Source organism: Annulohypoxylon truncatum (genome assembly GCF_022578515.1).
Source record: "Annulohypoxylon truncatum strain CBS 140777 unplaced genomic scaffold F4807scaffold_38, whole genome shotgun sequence".
In the NCBI taxonomy this organism is placed as follows: domain Eukaryota; kingdom Fungi; phylum Ascomycota; class Sordariomycetes; order Xylariales; family Hypoxylaceae; genus Annulohypoxylon; species Annulohypoxylon truncatum.
In genome coordinates this window covers 295933-313922 of record NW_025953824.1, presented here as the reverse complement: position 1 = coordinate 313922, position 17990 = coordinate 295933, and the positions used below count along the sequence as shown (strand labels likewise).

Sequence of the window (17990 nt, the reverse complement as noted above, 5' to 3'; positions counted from 1 at the left end):
AGGTGTGTACCTGCCCTAAATTGAACTACTACCTACTAAGTCGCTAACGGCGGGCTCTATATCTACAGTAACGGAATGTTTTACGCATGCGGGAACTGGCAGGAACGTCCACGGGTCTCCCACGGCAAGGTGCATTGCATTCAGTGTAATGTAGCTCTTGCCTTAATTTTTTATTTGAATTTGATGCATTTGGGCAGGTGCCGGGTTACGGTATGGGAGTCCCTGCTAACTTTCTAGGGTTAGTAAATATTATGTGGTTTTATTACTGGATCAGGCCTGAATATCGAACTTTTCGTTAGATTAGAATGTTCTAAAGTTCTAACCATTCTGGTCCGTAACGTACCTAATCCGCATTCCGCATTCTGCATCATCAGCAGCCCGATATCAAACTTTCTAAATCACAACGAAACCTCCAAAAATCCGCCTTCGGCCGAGTCCTGCGACCACGAATACCAACGTCCATTTTCTTGCTCCGTTAAATCTTTTTATAAACCTCCTACCGAACGTTTTAGTGGGATGCTACGCTGTCCCACATCCATGGTTTAATTCGACGCACAGTCGAGCTTTCACTTTCCTACAATCCAAGATTCTCTATCCAGTTCAACACACCAGTCAACCCACAACCATGGACCGGTTGCCATCGCCCGCGAGGCCTTCGAGTCGCTCCTCCAGTATCGAAGTGTCTTTCCATACTTACAGCCCCCCATCACCCAGAAGCCGACGACAGTCCAAGTCATCTTTTCAAGATCCCCTGACGCCCTTACGCAATAGTATGAACGAATCCGAGCTTAATGACCTTAGCGGCGGTGGTATGGGACAGGACAATGGGCTGGGGAATCTAGCGGATGAATTGGCAGACGCTTTGTCTGGCTCTGGTGATGACGAGGAATATTACGAAGACGAAGAAGGGTCATCACGCCTTGGTTTCGACCAGAAGAGAGACGATGGTCGGGATTCAGCAGATGGGATCAGAGATAGCGGAGTTGACGTGGCAAGTCAGTCAGGCCAGCATGGAAGAACTAAAAGCACGAGCTTGGGTATACCTTCGCCCCCCGGGCGTGGACACCGGCGGACAGCAAGTGCCTACGATGGGAGTGAATATGGTTCCGAATCGGATCTAGACTCGCCCGGCATGCCACCAAGCCTAGTTGCCAAGATCGATGCTGTCGAATCCTTGGCCCGAAGAGGCACTGAAAGCAACGGTGGACCTACTGATGGCGTCTTCCAACGGTTAACAGACGGGCTCAAGGATCTTGGGTCACAGTCTAGCGTAGAGGGAAGCACCACGAGGTGAGTGCTTACGTTATTATTTTACCTAACCAACTATCTTGGATCTGTTCTAACCTAGCTGCTGCTGAATTACAGATTGATTACCGCTCATTCGGCCTTGGCAACACATTTGGCACATCAGACACGTCAAATCCACAATCTCACATTCTCCTTACTATCGCCACTAGTTACGCCTCCGGACCCTGAGACGATCGACTCACTTTTACCACTGCTCACTTCCGTCTCGGACGAAATGCCGCGACCTGCGACTTCGGCATATAACTCCTTAACTGCCTTGCATTCTGTGACATCCGACCTGGTACAAACCCTTAATTATCTCTCAGACACATTGCACATGTCACGGCAAACTACTACGACTGCTACGCGACGTCTAAGGACAGCTAAGGAGATGGTGGCGGAGATGAAACGAGAAGAAGAACTTAAAGAGGAAGGGGAGAGATGGTTAACGAGAGGTAACTGGGGCGAGAGGTTGCAAAAGCGCGAATGTGCTGGTGTATGCAGAGAAGTTGTTGGAGGCTTTGAGGAAGTATGTAACGGTTGGAGAGCACGTCTATTAGCTCAGGCAGAGTCGGCATAAGTGCTAGAGGGCGCGTCACACTACGAAGCAAGGATCATTATTGTCTTCGAGAGGAGAGCCGGGTCTGACGTTGTAATATGTGGCTGGCGTGGCCTTACTAGATCGGATTTTCTTTTGTCATTTCAGCATTGCGGCGGATACGTATTGGTTGCGCTCAGAACCTGCACTTGGCGTTGATATTGGGTTCTTAACGGCTCTTATATCCACAGGGATAGACGTAAAGACTTGCAAAGAATTGCGGTGCTGGATGATGGTTTCGCCTCAGGAATATACATGATGGATAAGTTCATGTATCCTCGAATACGTGATTTTCCAAAAACCCCTTTTTTCGCAGGATCTAGCGGCTCTCCAATCATCTAGCTTCCCCGGAGCTTATTCTCTTAGCAAGTTCGCCTAACATACAAACCATGGCATTCACATGAAGTTTAAGGGAAATAATATCAGCTTTTGCTATTGTCCAAGTCGATAACACTTGGTGGCGGTAAAGTTGAAAAGATAGGCGTCAAATCAAAAGAAATGAATATACCCCAGTGATGACCACAAACTAATAATGCAGAGGTAATTATACACTATACATTACGCAATGGGCACCCATCGAGAGGCCACGCCCATCAAATACATAAGAATGATGCGTACGGGCAGCTTGATAAATAACGTGTACATAGGACCATTATAGCTAAACGGGGTTTGGTCCGATAGCCAATGAGGAAGTCTAGCAGCAGAAAAGGGGGTCCGAAGGCCGAACGCGAGATGTGTATCCAAAATAGGGGTCAACTCTTCGCGCTCTCTGAACAATTAGCGTAGTTATAACATGCATGATACATCCATCACCTCTTTAGGCCACACCACCAGACCCCGCGTGTATGCGCAAGCATTCCTAACTCTTCGAAGGGACACTCGTCGCCGACGGTGGGCAACTCTCGTCAATTTGTTCCTTCTCATTCACAGAGTTAGTAGGAGGGCACTCGGTATCATCCTCGAAGGATCTCCGTCTGGTTGTACGTAAATCCACCGGGGGCGCGCGTCGATCTTGCTTCGTCATAGCCACTTCGTCATCGTCGACGAGAATTACTATCCAAGCTCCAACAGCTCCATTAATCCCGAACAGAGGCGTGCAATGGATCCATCTTCCTTTGCCGTAACTATCCGTTTTAGTCACCCAACGAATCTTGGTAGCAATATCACGTCCATCGATAAACGCTTGGGTGATTTCTTCGCGGACAGACTGTGATCCCCCGATGCGTGACATAAAGCTACATTGTAACATGCCGGGGAAGCGCAGCGGCGGCGAGGCGAAAAGGACTCGCAGAGTCGGGTAGGGGCGTACGACGAGGTAGTTCTCGTAAATACTACGTAGCTGGCTACCAGACGAGGATGAGATGTTAAACACGAGATCAGCGTCACGGTGACTTGAATCACCGTCGATGTCCTCGTCGGAGCTTTGCGTAGCACCACTTGCTTCTCGGGCCGTTCTCATTTCATGGACGTTGAACATTTCCGCGAGTTGGCGGATCTTGTCTTTGCTACGTTGTTGGGGTTGCGCCTTTCCCCCGTCCTCTTGATCCGGCGTGTCACGTCTGTAGTGAACAAGCTGCCTGAGGGATTCGAGACATGTGCACTCCTTCGCCAATCCCGAAACATCTACTTGACAGCCCATGTGGTATCGAACGACACCACGATTATCGATTAGAGGCGCAACCATAATGAGGTTCATGAAAGGAGACCCATCACGTCGGTAGTTCAAAATGGTTTCACAGTGTTCTTTCCCTGCTTCCAGCTGCTCTTTTATTCTTTTGACGCTGGACCGGTTCGTGTACGGTCCCTGGAGGAAACGGCAATTTCGCCCCAAGGCGTAATCTACCCCGTACTGTCGCACCTGGAATTAGCAACTGTCGTCTGAAAGAGATTGAGAGCATAAAAATCCCCTTTGGGCTCCTGCTAAGCAGGTGAAGGATAGGGGCTGGGTTTAGACCGCATATACCCACCTGTGTCATCGTATGGAATCCTATACAATATTTAGCCATACTGCAGCTAATATGTGGTTTTAGTTGGAACACGCACCTTTACTAGCAAATAGAATGGGATTGTCAGGCCTCGATGGATCTGTCAAGCAAAACACCTCTGCCAATCCATCGGAGAGGTCTCGGAGATGCTCGGGCAACGTATTCGTGACTCGTCTCTTCACGACCATACCTACCATCTGAATCCACGTGTGGGTGATGTAAGCAGGGAGGTGATCATTAACCAAAGTTTCAAATGCGCTGTTAGCTTTTCCTAGGAGTGATTCATTGGTGACACTAGGAACGGCCTCCTGAGTGAACTCTAGCCCCTGGATCGAAGTCAAAGACCGAGAAATAGCGTTTGCGTAGTTAATTGCTTTCAATGCCTTCGATGCATCTAGATAATATATTAGGAGGGGGACAGACTTCGGCCTAAAAGCGTACAGGAAGTCTTTGAACCTCTGGAGAAGAAGTGGATCGTCAAATATGGCCTGTAGATGGGTTTTCGAGAAGAGTGCTTTTGATCTTGTCTCCAACGAGTATCGGGAGACTCCGCCGCTGCATGGCGAGACCAAACTAAATGAAGACGGGTCGATATCTTCCCCAAGTAAAGGTTTCAGTTCGTCCCGGTCTGACGACCCTTTGCTCTGCAGGCCGTGGGAGGCACTACTATTTCTCAGTGCAGGCGAAGAAGTTGAAGAGGTTCCCCTTGAACTTGTCGAAATAGACAACACTATAGATGTTGAGGTTAGATCAGAATACTTTCGACGTATATTCAGCTTGTACGCTGCGGCAGAGGGATTGGAACCACCGGGTATTTATGGTCAAGGACCACTTGTGCTATAATAATCAATGGCGTAGATGTACACTCACAACTCCTATCAGCGCTGGACGGTGAGCGAGTTTCAGCGCATTGAGGATCGTTCAATGGGGCCGTGGTGAGAATTTCAGACTGACTTCGCTCGGGATTGCTCCGAATACTACAAACAGATTAATGGGCTGTTTACAAGCTAGTAATGTGAGAGCCATCTCACCTATTCGGGCGATTCGACTGGGAACCTGGGTTGTTCGAGAGTGCTAAACTTGCTGTTTCTGCCCATATCTTCCGAAAGGTCGCAGGAGATGCAACTGTTTCAGCAACTGATGCCCCCACGCTTGGCCGTCTCCCTAGAATCTCGTGGATATTCGCTGCGTCCTTGCCTTCATCGTCGTCTTTTTCGAAAGCCGCAAAAGATCGTACACTCATCACGCTATGTCGATTGCTGGTCTTAGCAAGTGACGCTGGGTGTTGCTTGCGGCGCGAATCTGCGCGTGCTAATGTTGGGGGCATGATCATTCCCTGGACGATAGAAATAGATTTACTCTACCCGAGTACTTGTTAGTTCCTGGCAAAATGGGAATTCGGTAGTTAAAAATGGCTGTGCTTTGAAACCAACTCCCGTCTTGTATGTTTCTGATACCCATTCCCCAGAAAGTATGTTCAGTGAAGGATAATGTCTCGGGTAGTCTTTTAACTGCTATGATTCCAACCCCGTAACATATAAAACTGGGGGCAAATAGTAGAGGCCTGTGAGAAGTGTAGATGGGATTTGGGAGGAGGGGGGATGGAATCGTTCAAGTCACCTTCTAGATAGGTAACGTGGTAGTTATGATGGCGCATGGGGCCCATGAGAATGAGATGTGCTTCTTCCACCCGCTGATATGTCTGTCGTCTTACGTGGAAACTCTTAACTTGCTGTACCCTCTATACATGATTTAAACAAGAAGACCGAGCGAGCATTGTAGGCACTCAGTCGCCTTAGTGGTAAGCAAAGAATCAGTGACTACCCCAGTGAGTTGCTCTACCTACCTACGCATGATTGGCCCGTACCACTGTCCCGTACTATACAACCATACCAGAGTAGCCTTCATCGATAGAATGTTGCTGTCCGTTAATAAGTTTCCTTTTAGGACTTGCGTAGCGTCCGGCGTAATCGTGGGCCACACGGACTGGGTCACTTGCTACGACATCTCAAGAGTAGCAGTTTGAGAAATTGACATGTAGTGGAAAACATGATCATGAGCAAATGGCGATTGAATCGGGTTGAATGGTGCTTTAGAATAATGACGATTATAGAAAATTTTCTATTCGCTTTATATTCTGTATACTAGATATTGGATACTATATGTAGATGTTTAAATAGGGGTAAGAGTTATACTCACGATTAGATGTATATAAGTTACTACTAGTATAAGCTACCAGCTCTGTACAAAATTAAACCCTATATTAGTATAGTCAATCAGAGCAAATCATGAGAAGAGCGTAACTTAGAAATTAGAGAAATGACCCCTTTCTTGTAAACTTGTCATTATTGTGACATCAGCCAGAGCAGCCATGAATTCTCAAAACTTAGAAGCCCCCCTTAGGATTAAGAGTTCGGCCATTCTTCCTGCGAGTTTTAGTTTAGTGTAGTCCATGACGTATCAGCTTACATACAAGGAGGTACCCAGACAGGCATCCGGGTACTTATACCTTTCCAATATGTTAAATGGGAAGTTTGACAGCGACATAAGAGTGAGAGTTGTGATGAGGTTCAAATAGCCTTAGGTAAGTCAGTTTGATGCCAAGATTTACCCGCCATGGATGTTGCTGGTTGGTGTTTTCCATTTTCCATGCAATTGGGGCAATTCTTGACGCGCCGCTGGTAGATCCCATCGTCTAAGTAGTTAGGTTACCTACATATGTACCTAGTAAGTATATGGCTAGATATGTACCTGTATATGAATGTACTGTTAGGCACTTATTGACTCGTAGAGTAACTTGTCGGGTAAGCTCTAGTACATGTAGAGTTGGCCCCCAAGCTGCCCTATCATCGGGTGACTTGGGACGAGTCCAAACGCCAACCCCTGAATGGGAAGTGTTTAGCCAGTCGGAAAATTGGCCGCGCGCGTCCCTGGTAAACTCACCTAGGCCAAATAAGTAACAAAAACAAACAACGCAACCGCGCTATGTACAAATGCAGTAGTTTAACGAGCGCTGCGAGGGGCACTCCTGCTTTGCTTTGCTTTTCCTGTTATGAGCATTTGACAAAAAAAGGGAGGACGGCGCGTCTCGTCGATCCTGCATCGCGAATTAGGCCGCACAACAGGCCTCAGTTCAAGACGTGTTGAATTACTTACAGGGTGAAAAGACCTGTCAGGAGGCCTTTGTTATTGTTCTGCTCAAACCAAATGTTAGCACCCAACCTCCACAATCATGTGTTATTGATCCAAAGCTTTAGTGAGCGTGAATGTAGGACGGAAAAAGATATGAGACTTTGCAGAAGCTGTTTACCACACGCGTTTCCCGCCACTTAATGGAATCTAATCTACCTACACACATAACGTCCCATAATATTATAAATGTACCTCCATACATTACTAGAAATAGGTATGTATTGATTTTATAGACAAGCAATTTTCATCATTTAACTTTAAACGCATTGCTTCTATATGCTCATATAGAAGGAGTAGAGATAATAATTATCATTATAACATTAAACTGGTGAAAGACTATGAATGTACATGACAGATGGGTTGAGCAGGTTGAGTTGGTGTTTCTCAATACAATCATAGTGACATTTAATGTTGATCATGGTCTCCGGTACAACACATCTCACGCGTGCTAAGACGAACTGCAGGTACCTAGAGACTCACCAATATTACTTTGATAGTGGAGACTTGACTTATGGAGTTAGCACCTACTCCCCTGGTGTCATTGCTGCATTGTAAGGCGCGCGCCCGCACTCAAAGCAAAGGTATGGGGGATAGAGCCATGCCGTCCACCTTCCTTACCTTAGCAAGATCCATTCAGCCGTTGCCATCCAACTTCAATCATAATCCGCGAGAGTCAATCACCCACCTCTTTCCCACCTCCCTCCTGCCAAATTTTGTGATATCGACGACTAACGAGCAAACTCTACAATATCTCTATTAATTGGAATATTAGTCACTTATTGTTTTGGGTTTTTTGTTTTCTCTCACCCATTCATCACCGAGAGAACCCGTCGAATCGAAATCGAAGCGCTTGAATCTCACGATCACTACTCCAAAAAACGATTGCCCATTTATTCTTTTCTCAACTGCCACATTAGTCTGTTCAACATCGTCTTTCACAGAAGAGCATGCGCTAGAAACAAAATTGCGAACCCCGAGGGGACTCACAGGAGATTCTCACTTGATCACTCCATTATCTACTACTTCATATTCCATCACCTAGCACGCTGTTTTTGCTTCTCTCGTCTCCTTGTGACGAAACCGTCACCAAATTAGAAACAGACCCCAGAACAAACCGGCTTTGCGCCACTCACCAATTCACTTTTCAGAATCTACCCATATTATCCCTTGCCAGATAATCTAGCCTTTGCGATCACTACCTGAACACTAAGTGAAGAGAACGAAAAATGACGTTAGAGTCTGATCCAGTGTCTACGACACTGTCATCTCTAAAACGACAAGCGCACGATTCGACTAGTCCTTCCATCCGAACACCATCAAGAATAGCCACCCCTCCTCCACCATCCGATCGAGGGACACTTCAGGTGATGAATAATGGAGATGGAGGGAAGCTAAAAAGTGCTCGTCATAGTGGCCGAGGATCAAGTATCGGTGGTATTGATCCTGAGAATTTGACACGAGCCCTTTCCAGAGAGCTTTCCGGAGAGAGACGAGATAGCACATCTGGTGCTAGTCCGAGCAGAAAGAGGCAACGAATAAATGCTGACAGGTTAGTATACACAAATTTCTCACACTTGAAATTTATTTTTTATATTTTATTCTCTTTTACCAAACTTTTTCTACAATATCTTTATTTTCATTATTATCGAAGTTTTCCTTCACTTTCCAACCCTACGCTCTGGACTCTTCCAGATATGGGGTCTCAATCAAAAAAATCAGCAATGTATGCTAAATCTGACAGATTCATTCCTTCCCGCTCGGGCCAAGATCTTCAGGCTAGCTTCAGCCTCTTGCATGAAGAAGGTTCCCCAGCAACGCCCTCTAGGCAAAAGAAGCGTACGCCGCACGGCGAGCTTCACTTCCAGAAGAGTAGGTCAACTTAGCTGTTGTCATGAGTAAACGATACTAATTTTTCCCTCCCTTACTCAGCGGAAGAGGCGAACCGAATATTCTCGACGGTTTTAAGAGCAGAGCTCTTTGAAAACACGATACCACAGGCGGCTCCTCAAGCGTTGTCACCAGACAGCAACTTGCCGGGCTCGTCACATTCAACACACGTTCACGATGGCACGAGATCCCACACACCGCCAAGCAACCCCCCTCCTTCCTTGCCTTCCACCTTCACACCATCGACACCACACAAGAACCTCTTTTCTTATATGTCTCCCCGACATCATTCTAACATCGCTGGCCACCCGACGCCAAACCGCACCCCGCAGAGCAGACACGGCCCCAATCTAGATATCCGATCAGAGATATACAGCATATCTCCAGTTCGCTTTGGAAGCCAACAAATGCTTCTGAGTCCGAGACGTCAGCCACGTGCGGTCAGCAAAGTACCTTATAAGGTCTTGGATGCGCCGGAGCTTGCAGATGATTTCTACCTGAACTTGGTCGATTGGGGTAGTGCTAACGTTTTAGGTGTTGGCCTGGGATCAAGTGTCTATATGTGGAATGCACAAACGAGTCGGGTCAACAAGCTTTGCACACTCGAGGATGACACTGTAACGAGTGTGTCCTGGATCCAAAAAGGCACACACATCGCCATTGGCACCGGCAAAGGGTTAGTTCAGATCTGGGATGCCGAAAAGACTAGGCGTTTAAGAACGATGACGGGACATACCGCACGTGTAGGATCTATGGCCTGGAACACCCACATCCTCACATCAGGATCGCGAGATCGGCTAATTTACCATCGTGACGTGAGAGCCCCGGACCAATGGATGCGAAAGCTTATGGGTCATAAGCAGGAGGTGTGCGGCTTGAAGTGGAACTGCGAAGATGGCCAACTAGCAAGTGGAGGAAACGATAATAAGCTTATGGTTTGGGATAAGCTGTCCGAAACTCCTCTCTGGAAATTCTCCGATCACACCGCTGCGGTTAAGGCAATTGCCTGGTCGCCTCATCAGCGTGGTCTTCTTGCGTCGGGTGGCGGCACGGCCGATCGAAGAATAATATTCCACGATACAGTACGTGGATCGGTCATCAACGAAGTCGATACCGGAAGCCAAGTGTGCAACATTTCGTGGTCCAAAAATTCGAACGAGATCGTCTCAACCCATGGCTACAGCCAGAACCAGATCGTCGTATGGAAGTATCCCGCCATGACCCAGGTGGTCAGTCTCACCGGACACACGTACCGAGTCCTGTATTTGGCAATGAGTCCAGACGGACGAACTATTGTGACAGGAGCCGGTGACGAGACTTTGCGATTCTGGACCGTGTTCGGACGTCGGCCGGGTCAGAGAGAGGACAGTGACGGCGGCGGAGGGCGACTGAGTGACTGGGGCGTGATACGCTGAGGATTCCAGTTCCTCCGCCATGCATGCGTACGATAGGATGGTAAACCCCACGTTTGCCATACCCATCTTCGTACTTAAAATTTCCGGCATTTTCAAGGGAGTCACCTTTACAGTTGGGTTGCATCCACGGGCGTTATCGTTTTCACGAACTTTACATTTACGAACCTACGTGGAGGAGGGAAGGGCTGGATTCTCGGTTGCTCAGTTACTAACCGCGTCAGGAGGTTGACTAGCTAACTAATTTGCATTCGACCACCTTTATGATAATGGTGGTGATGGTGGGGCGGCGGCGGCGGCGGCGGCGACGGACAATCCTGTTATCTATGGGCAGCAAGGCGTTGAGGGAAGTGGGAGGCAGGCTCCTTACGGATAGGAACCCATTAGTAGGATCAATTGAGGAACATGATGATAAAATCCATTCGGCTCGGTAGCATCATCGTAGGTATTGTTACGAGCGTTGTAGGCTAAAAAGCGTAGTAAAAGGTCCCAAAACTAGCTGTTCGTAGCTACGCGTGTGATTTGATATACCTAATACGAGGTCTGTCAATCTGTGACGAGCTTCGCATATTCATCAATTCCCGATGCCCCCTTTCGAAGTATTACGTGGACGGGATGAATTTGCTTACGACTTAAGTCACAATATCCATTATGTGGACGGTCATGTGTGAGAATATCTTTATAATTTCTAGCATGTTATGGCATCAAACTCCATGTAGAGCTATTCCCCATTAAATTCCACTGGTCGTTACTCTTTCTCTGCCGCATCCGAACTCCGTGTTTTGTACTGAATAAATATGAAGGGGTATCGATATCTGCTGAATCAATCTTTGATGATAATAACGATGATGATGCCGCAACGCGTACCCGCAGGAACTCCGAATCCAAAGAAAAAGGGAAAATACCATGACCCGACAGGTTTAACCTCGACACTGTTCACGGCATGCTATGACGGAGCTGTCACGGCAACACCGACAGTCCGGCGCTGGAATTCGGGGTAGAAGACATTTAACCAACTGTACCACCAACTTAGGTTATCGGACATCCTCTCCTAACCTCATCCCCTAAAATATTTTCCACCTGAGAAGACAGTATGTCTAATAAAGATGGTTATTTCATGATGGGACTGCCCCCGTAGGTTTTCTTGCTCGAACAGCATCCTCATCGCCGTCATCAATTCCACTAGCCACTACACCTTTCTCTTCAGAAGAGGGGTTCTCCTTGTTTGATTTCTCCTCGTTCAATAGTGGAATCTCGTCCACGCTTAAACGCCGCCCACTGGCAGGGTCTTGAACTTGGACAGCCTTTTCTGCCCCCTCGACATCCGTAGTGCCGTTCTTCACTTCGAGTTCGGGCAGCGGCGTCGGTGTCATTGTCGGGGAACCAAGCCCATCGGGGCTATTCTGCCACTTAGCAACCTCGGCCTTCAACTCTTCAAGTTCCTTCTGGAATCGCTTGCCGAACACATCGATGTAATACGTCGAGCCATTATAGACACTCCACGTAAAAACAATCATGAGGAAAGTGGATGATGCCCATCGACTATAGAACCACAAGGGACAGGGCAACATGGTCAGCACGGCGTATAGGTACTGTATCAGCATGAAAGCGAACTCCTGCAGACTGTCTGGTAGCGAAAGCACGATTTTACCAATCCAGGTCTTCGAGTATGAACGACGTAGCCAGGTAAAGGATGTAGGCCGTCCAGCCGCGATCTTTTCGCGCCTTCGAACTGTGATGAAGAAATAATAGGTAAGCTGCCAAACGGCGTACGGGATGGTAGACCAGGCAAGCATCGATATAAGGTTTCCATAAGCTGTTGGTGAGCCTGGCGGAGAGGTTTTGACGGTCCAGAGTGCGGGAAATCGTTCGCGCTGCGCATCGGGAGGATACAGATGGGTGATGCAATGTAATGTGGCAACCGGCATGATGTGGATGAACAGAGACGTTACTTTGTCGAAGTCGTGGAACACGAGCGAATTACGCCACATAATGATTGCCACGGCGTTGTTCCCGAAGGCTAAACAGTAAGCGGCGATAAACAACCTCTTGGAGGATGGAAAGACCCATATGGTGAGGAAGAGCAAGAGGTTGACGAAGTAGCAGAGGTCGGCCAAGAAGTAATGATAACCGCGTTTGCGATAGGTATAGAAGCGGATAGGCATGAAATAGATGAGCTGGGCCCCGTACCAAAGATGGAAGTATTCGGGATAGGCGCCTATTAGGTAGCCGCTGATGAAAATATTCATGACGCCGCCGATGAAGGAAACCTTCTCGCGCAATGTGACAACTTTGGTATCGTTCCATCTACGGCCTAATCTTTCGACACTCTGCTTCATGCGTTTTCTATACCTCTCCAATTGCTCATCAGCTGAAGGTACTCGTCGCCGCCATTCTTCGACCATGCGCTCCCTTGCCTCTTGGCTTTTGGTTTTGAGGGCGGCTCGCGATTTGCGGACCTTTTCGGTCTGAGCTGAGATCCCCTTTTGCAGCTTTTCCAATTGTTGAGGCAATGCGAAATTGTCGAGCAGGTCTAAAACCGTCAATCGGTCCAGAGGAGGATAGGAATCCCAGTCTTCATGATAGGAGCTGCTCCCGGAGAAAGAGGGATTCCTCGACATTCGAGGGCTCTTAGGCCCATCGTCTAACTTAGGAGGATCAACCACAGCTTGTTGGAGAGGCGAAGAGCTTAGAGAAGGAGTCGTGGTATTATCAGGCGTTAGGGCAGTCTCATCGTCGGTCTGAGCGCCTTCGGACTTGGCCAGCTGTGCCTGTGTGGAATGGCTTGTAGAATCGGCCATCTCTGCTAGAGTGCGGATCGGGAATCTTTGGATATCGTTACGAAAAGACACTCTACGAAGAGCTTCAGCTCCCCTAAGAACTAAAATGTCAGCCATTGCTAAACAACGGGCGAAAGTACGTCCAAGACTCGGACCTGAGGTCTGGACGAGAGGGTAGCAAGAGATGCCAACTCACGATGGGAGCAAGGGACCTGGTTATTATTGCCGTCTCGACTAAAGGATGACTTCACGTTGTGCGTACAGGTGGATGCGATGCTAGAAGCCGATCCAATTAGATAAAGAGGTCGCAACGGGCAGAACGGGGTCGAGGCTAGAGGCAAAGGATCGAGGTGGGAAAACAAAGCGGGTGCATGCGGTTTTTCGTAGGTTGGTAGTCGGAATATAGTAAGACACGAGGTGAGTTTGCGTGACTTCAGAGGCCTGTATTAGGCAATGGAGAATATGTAGAGGTTAAAGTATAAAAAGTTAGGTGGGTGGGAATATTTGATCCTGTAGGTGGCTTTCGCTGAAGGACGTGTCTCAAGCGTCAATTGTGGTTGGACGAGAAGAAGGCGGCTCTTTTTACTGTGGGATCTTCAATCCGTCAACGGTAGAGTCGATGCAACTTTAGTAGTGTCTAGTCCTCGAAACCCCACTGGCACACCGTTTCAGAACTGGAACCGACTTATCTTTTCTTTTTCTTGTTTCCTGTTTTGGTGTTGAAGAGGTAGGTAGCTCAAACAGAATCCCTCATCGAGAGAATGAAAAAAATGGGATGGACTACTCAATCTTATTTGTGGGATGTAGAGCTGGCGAGTGTCAAGATTGGTTAATCTTGAAGGGTATTTGGAGGTATAATGACGCCATTAGGCATAACAATACACTTCAGGCTTGGAATCCATGTTCACATGTACCCTAGATATCTCCTATAAATGCCTACTAAGGATAAGTAAACTTTAGACTTACCGTATATGAATTCAACTTCGTATGAAAGTAAGCTCTGTAAGTGACGTCTAACTGCGGAAAGACAAGGTTTCTTGGAGAAACTGGTTAGGTAGCTTTGATCTTCAAGCTGTTCTAACTATAAATTTCAGGGTTCAACCTCCTATTAACATCTACCCGAAAACAGGAATCTTTACATCCATGGATGGTAGGTGCAAATGAGAAGGAGTACCTAGATTCTAATTGGCTGGGATACTTGACCACCTGCCAATCAATGCATGCCAGCTGCCAATGGGAAAGTGCACTAACATGGGACAGGCATCTTACCTTAGGTAATTCCCAATTGAGATGGAAGGGTCCCCGCGTATGTATACACACACCATCGTGCTCTTACCTACCCGCACACAGGAACACACGACATACAACAACCTTCACAACCCTCACAATCTTCACCAGAAATATAAGGACAACTTGCCAATGTCTTCCATACGTTAAGGCGCCCTAGTTTTACCAATATAACCCGCCGGTTCATTGAAATGCCATAAGTTAAATACGCCCGGGATCTAAAGATCGTCTAGCGACAACTGGGTCCTTTCGCATATTTCTCGCGTCGCGTCTCTAGTCTTGATCTATCCATCAACCACCCACCACCTACTTAAGATATAGGACTATAGGTCTTCCAACGCCCAAGGCAAGATGGGGAAGCTCATTCGCCTCGAGCTATTCAGTGCGTATCACCTTTTCTATAAGAACTTCCCATGCGCGCGACAAAACTAACTATTCCAAGACTTCAAGTCCTATAAGGGACATCATATCCTCCTCTTCGGCGACTCCTACTTCACCTCTATCATCGGCCCAAATGGATCTGGCAAATCTAATTCGTACGTCGTCTACTATCTCTGCTACTAGCTGCTTATGCGCTTGATATACTGACTTGGCGTAGTATGGATGCTATCTCTTTTGTCTTAGGTATTAAGTCGTCGCATCTCCGATCTGCCCATCTCAAGGATCTCGTTTACCGTGGCCGAGTCCTCAAGACTTCGAAGATAAACGATGACGGTTCGGCTGCCGAACCAACTACAAATGGACATACCAACGGTCTCGTTAATGGCGACGACAACGACAAACCGAATCGTAGCGACCCCAAGACTGCTTGGGTCATGGCCGTATACGAAGATGATGCTGGCGACGAGCAGAGATGGAAGCGCAGCATTACGAACCAAGGCTCGAGCGAGTATCGCATCAACGACCGCGTCGTCACGGCCCAGCAATATAACGAAGCCCTTGAAGCCGAAAACATTCTTATTAAAGCCCGCAACTTCCTCGTCTTCCAGGGCGATGTCGAGGCGATCGCCGCCCAGTCTCCCCAGGATCTTACTCGTCTGATTGAACAGATTTCGGGTAGTTTGGAATACAAAGCCGAATACGAGAAACTTCAGAGCGAAGCGGACCAGGCTGCCGAGAATACCAATTTTATGCTTCAGAGACGACGTGGTATTAACTCTGAAATTAAACAGTATCAAGAGCAGAAGCGCGAGGCAGAAAACTTCCAGAAGAAGACCGAGGAGCGTGATGCCGCTATTGTCACTCATATCCTCTGGAAGCTCTACCATTTTCAGCAGGTTATGGATGACTCGAGCGCGAAAATTCAAGATCACCAAGAAAACCTAAAAGAGTTTCGTCGCAATGTTGAAGCCTTTGAGAGAAAGCTCGAGACTGCTCGTAAAGAACAGGCTGATGCTGCGAAGGAGGTCCACAGAGTAGAGCGTCAGATCAAAAAGCAGGAGAAGGAGATGGAGGAGAAAGAGAACAGCCTTGTTCCTATTGAGGAGAAAGTGCAACAGACAAGCAGCCAGGCTGATACAATTCGTCAGAGGATCGATTCTGTTAAGAAAGAACGCGACGAACAGCGCAAACTAATATCCAAGATCGAGAAAGACTTGGCTACCGTCCAAAAGGCTCAGAAACAATTCGAAGACCAATGGAAGGAAACGATGAAGAAACAAGGCAAAGAGCTGAGCGACGCTGACCGGAAGGAATACAATACCCTTCGGGCGCAAGCGTTAAGCAAGTCTTCGGAAAACCAGGTCAAACTAGAGAACCTCAACCGCCAACTTAAAACCGATGAAGTTACCGTCAACAGTCTGAGGGGCAAGGTTGAGACTTATCAGGCTGCCGTGGAGAAGTTGGAGACTGAGCTAGCAGCCATTCAGGAAAGGAAAAGCGCCACCGAGGCTACTGTCAAGCAGCTCTCGAGCGAGATGGATGCCAAGAAGAAGGAGTTCAATCAGGTCCAGTCGGAAAGAGTCAGAACCAACCAGAGACGGACAGAACTCGACGAGAAGCTTCAAGATGTTTTGAGGAAGTTGTTAGAGGCGGATGATGGAAGACGCCAAAACGACAAGGAGGCGCGGATAAAGGAGGTGATCAGCTCTCTAAAGCGTATCTACCCAGGTGTTAAAGGTAGAGTAGGAGAGCTATGCAAGCCGAAACAGAAGAAGTTCGACGAGGCTGTCATCACTGCCCTTGGACGAGACTTCGACTCTGTCGTAGTTGACAGCGAGAAGACGGGTGTGGAGTGCGTGCAGTATCTGAAGGACCAGCGTTTCCCACCGATGACTTTTATCCCATTAGACAATATCAAGGTCAACGCAGCAAACACTGCTGTGAAGGGCATTTCCGGCGCGCGACTAACTATCGATGCCATCGAGTTTGAACCTTCTCTCGAGCGCGCAATGTCTTACGCTTGCGGTGGCTCGATCGTGTGCGATACCTTGGATATTGCGAAACACGTTTGCTACGAGCGTAGAATTCAGGTCAAGGCGGTGACCTTGGAGGGGTTCGTCATCCACAAGGCAGGCTTGATGACCGGTGGACGAGGCCCAGACAGCAAGGGGAAACGCCGCTTCGAAGAGCACGACGTCCAGAACTTACAGAAGATGGCAGACAAGTTTCGGGACGAGATCGAGAAGCTACCCAGAGCGGATAGACGGGGCGTAGCGGAGGAGACATTACAGAACGAGCTCGCGGGGCTTGACCAACGCCTAGCATTTGCCAACAGCGAACTGGCCGCTTTCACCCAAAATATCACTAGTAAGAAAAAGGAACTGGAACACGTCAAACGTCAAGTAAAGGAATGGCAACCCAAGTTCAAGGAAGAGGAGAATAAGTTCCAGAAGACGCGCGCAGCAGTCGAAAAATTCAAGGCCGCCATCGCTGAGGTAGAAGATAAGATATTCGCCGATTTCTGTAAACGACTCGGGTATTCTGATATTCGGGCCTATGAGGCGCAGCAAGGAAGTCTGGAGCAAGAAGCTCATGAGAAACGTACGCAGTTCGACCTTCAAAGATCAAAGCTAGAGAGCACTAAGAGCTGGGAAACATCTCGACATAATGACACGGAAAGCCGACTTCGTAGTCTCGAGGACCGCTTTAAACGAATATCTCAAGATATTAAATCATACCAAGCAGAGAAGGAAAAGATCGAGGAGGCGATGCGCGAAGACCAGGATAATCTCGAAGCACTGCAGCAGGAGCTGGATGAATACGAAGCTGAGCTTGCCAAACGGACAGAGAAAGTCAACGCGGCCAAGACGGAAGTCCAGAAGAGGAGTAAAGATATTGAGGGTAGGCAGAAGGCAATTAATGCTCTTGAGACCGAGGTTCAGAGGAATAGCGCTGGCAAATTCGCCCTATTAAGACGATGCAGATTAGAGCAGATTAACGTGCCTCTAACTTCAGGGTCTCTCGATAATCTTCCGAATCAGGACAACCTCTTACACCAGGATCCAGACGCTATGGATGTAGACGACGGAGATGATGCCGATATCATGGGCGATGCTATGGACGATTACGGTATCGAGGTCGATTTTAGTCAATTAGACGATGATCTAAAAGATGTAAGTTG

General features: G+C 47.9%; 4 protein-coding genes across 4 annotated transcripts; 2 read left to right on the top strand and 2 right to left on the bottom strand.

Annotated features, from left to right (window-relative positions):
• Window positions 1-54: 54 nt before the first annotated feature.
• F4807DRAFT_441221 (uncharacterized protein) lies at window positions 55-2392 on the top strand. The gene is made up of 2 exons (XM_047999370.1): window positions 55-1290; window positions 1366-2392. Exons 1-2 carry the CDS (start codon window positions 626-628, stop codon window positions 1865-1867), a joined length of 1167 nt encoding a protein of 388 aa, XP_047850497.1. The 5' UTR covers window positions 55-625; the 3' UTR covers window positions 1868-2392.
• A 5-nt stretch (window positions 2393-2397) lies between these two features.
• On the bottom strand, window positions 2398-5548 carry F4807DRAFT_441217 (uncharacterized protein). Its single transcript, XM_047999369.1, has 5 exons — window positions 4902-5548; window positions 4741-4847; window positions 3929-4600; window positions 3853-3872; window positions 2398-3734 (listed from the first exon to the last, which is right to left on the bottom strand). The coding sequence occupies exons 1-5, from the start codon at window positions 5201-5203 to the stop codon at window positions 2745-2747; spliced, it is 2091 nt and encodes a 696-aa protein (XP_047850496.1). The 5' UTR covers window positions 5204-5548; the 3' UTR covers window positions 2398-2744.
• Window positions 5549-7650: 2102 nt separating this feature from the next.
• On the top strand, window positions 7651-10976 carry F4807DRAFT_441207 (WD domain-containing protein). Its single transcript, XM_047999368.1, has 3 exons — window positions 7651-8611; window positions 8804-8931; window positions 8992-10976. Exons 1-3 carry the CDS (start codon window positions 8289-8291, stop codon window positions 10362-10364), a joined length of 1824 nt encoding a protein of 607 aa, XP_047850495.1. The 5' UTR covers window positions 7651-8288; the 3' UTR covers window positions 10365-10976.
• A 443-nt stretch (window positions 10977-11419) lies between these two features.
• On the bottom strand, window positions 11420-13314 carry F4807DRAFT_249148 (uncharacterized protein). Its single transcript, XM_047994366.1, has one exon. It carries the CDS (start codon window positions 13256-13258, stop codon window positions 11477-11479), a length of 1782 nt encoding a protein of 593 aa, XP_047850494.1. The 5' UTR covers window positions 13259-13314; the 3' UTR covers window positions 11420-11476.
• Window positions 13315-17990: the final 4676 nt, after the last annotated feature.

Bases quoted from the DNA above. Each gene is read 5' to 3' on its own strand.
- F4807DRAFT_441221 (XM_047999370.1), top strand. From the start codon at position 626: ATGGACCGGTTGCCATCGCCCGCGAGGCCTTCGAGTCGCTCCTCCAGT. The intron at 1,291-1,365 runs GTGAGTGCTTAC...GCTGAATTACAG, and splicing joins GTAGAGGGAAGCACCACGAG to ATTGATTACCGCTCATTCGG.
- F4807DRAFT_441217 (XM_047999369.1), bottom strand. From the start codon at position 5,203: ATGATCATGCCCCCAACATTAGCACGCGCAGATTCGCGCCGCAAGCAA. The intron at 3,873-3,928 runs GTGCGTGTTCCA...AATATTGTATAG, and splicing joins CATTCTATTTGCTAGTAAAG to GATTCCATACGATGACACAG. The intron at 3,735-3,852 runs GTGGGTATATGC...CAGGTGCGACAG, and splicing joins GATTCCATACGATGACACAG to TACGGGGTAGATTACGCCTT.
- F4807DRAFT_441207 (XM_047999368.1), top strand. From the start codon at position 8,289: ATGACGTTAGAGTCTGATCCAGTGTCTACGACACTGTCATCTCTAAAA. The intron at 8,612-8,803 runs GTTAGTATACAC...TAAATCTGACAG, and splicing joins CAACGAATAAATGCTGACAG to ATTCATTCCTTCCCGCTCGG. The intron at 8,932-8,991 runs GTAGGTCAACTT...TCCCTTACTCAG, and splicing joins CGAGCTTCACTTCCAGAAGA to CGGAAGAGGCGAACCGAATA.
- F4807DRAFT_249148 (XM_047994366.1), bottom strand. From the start codon at position 13,258: ATGGCTGACATTTTAGTTCTTAGGGGAGCTGAAGCTCTTCGTAGAGTG.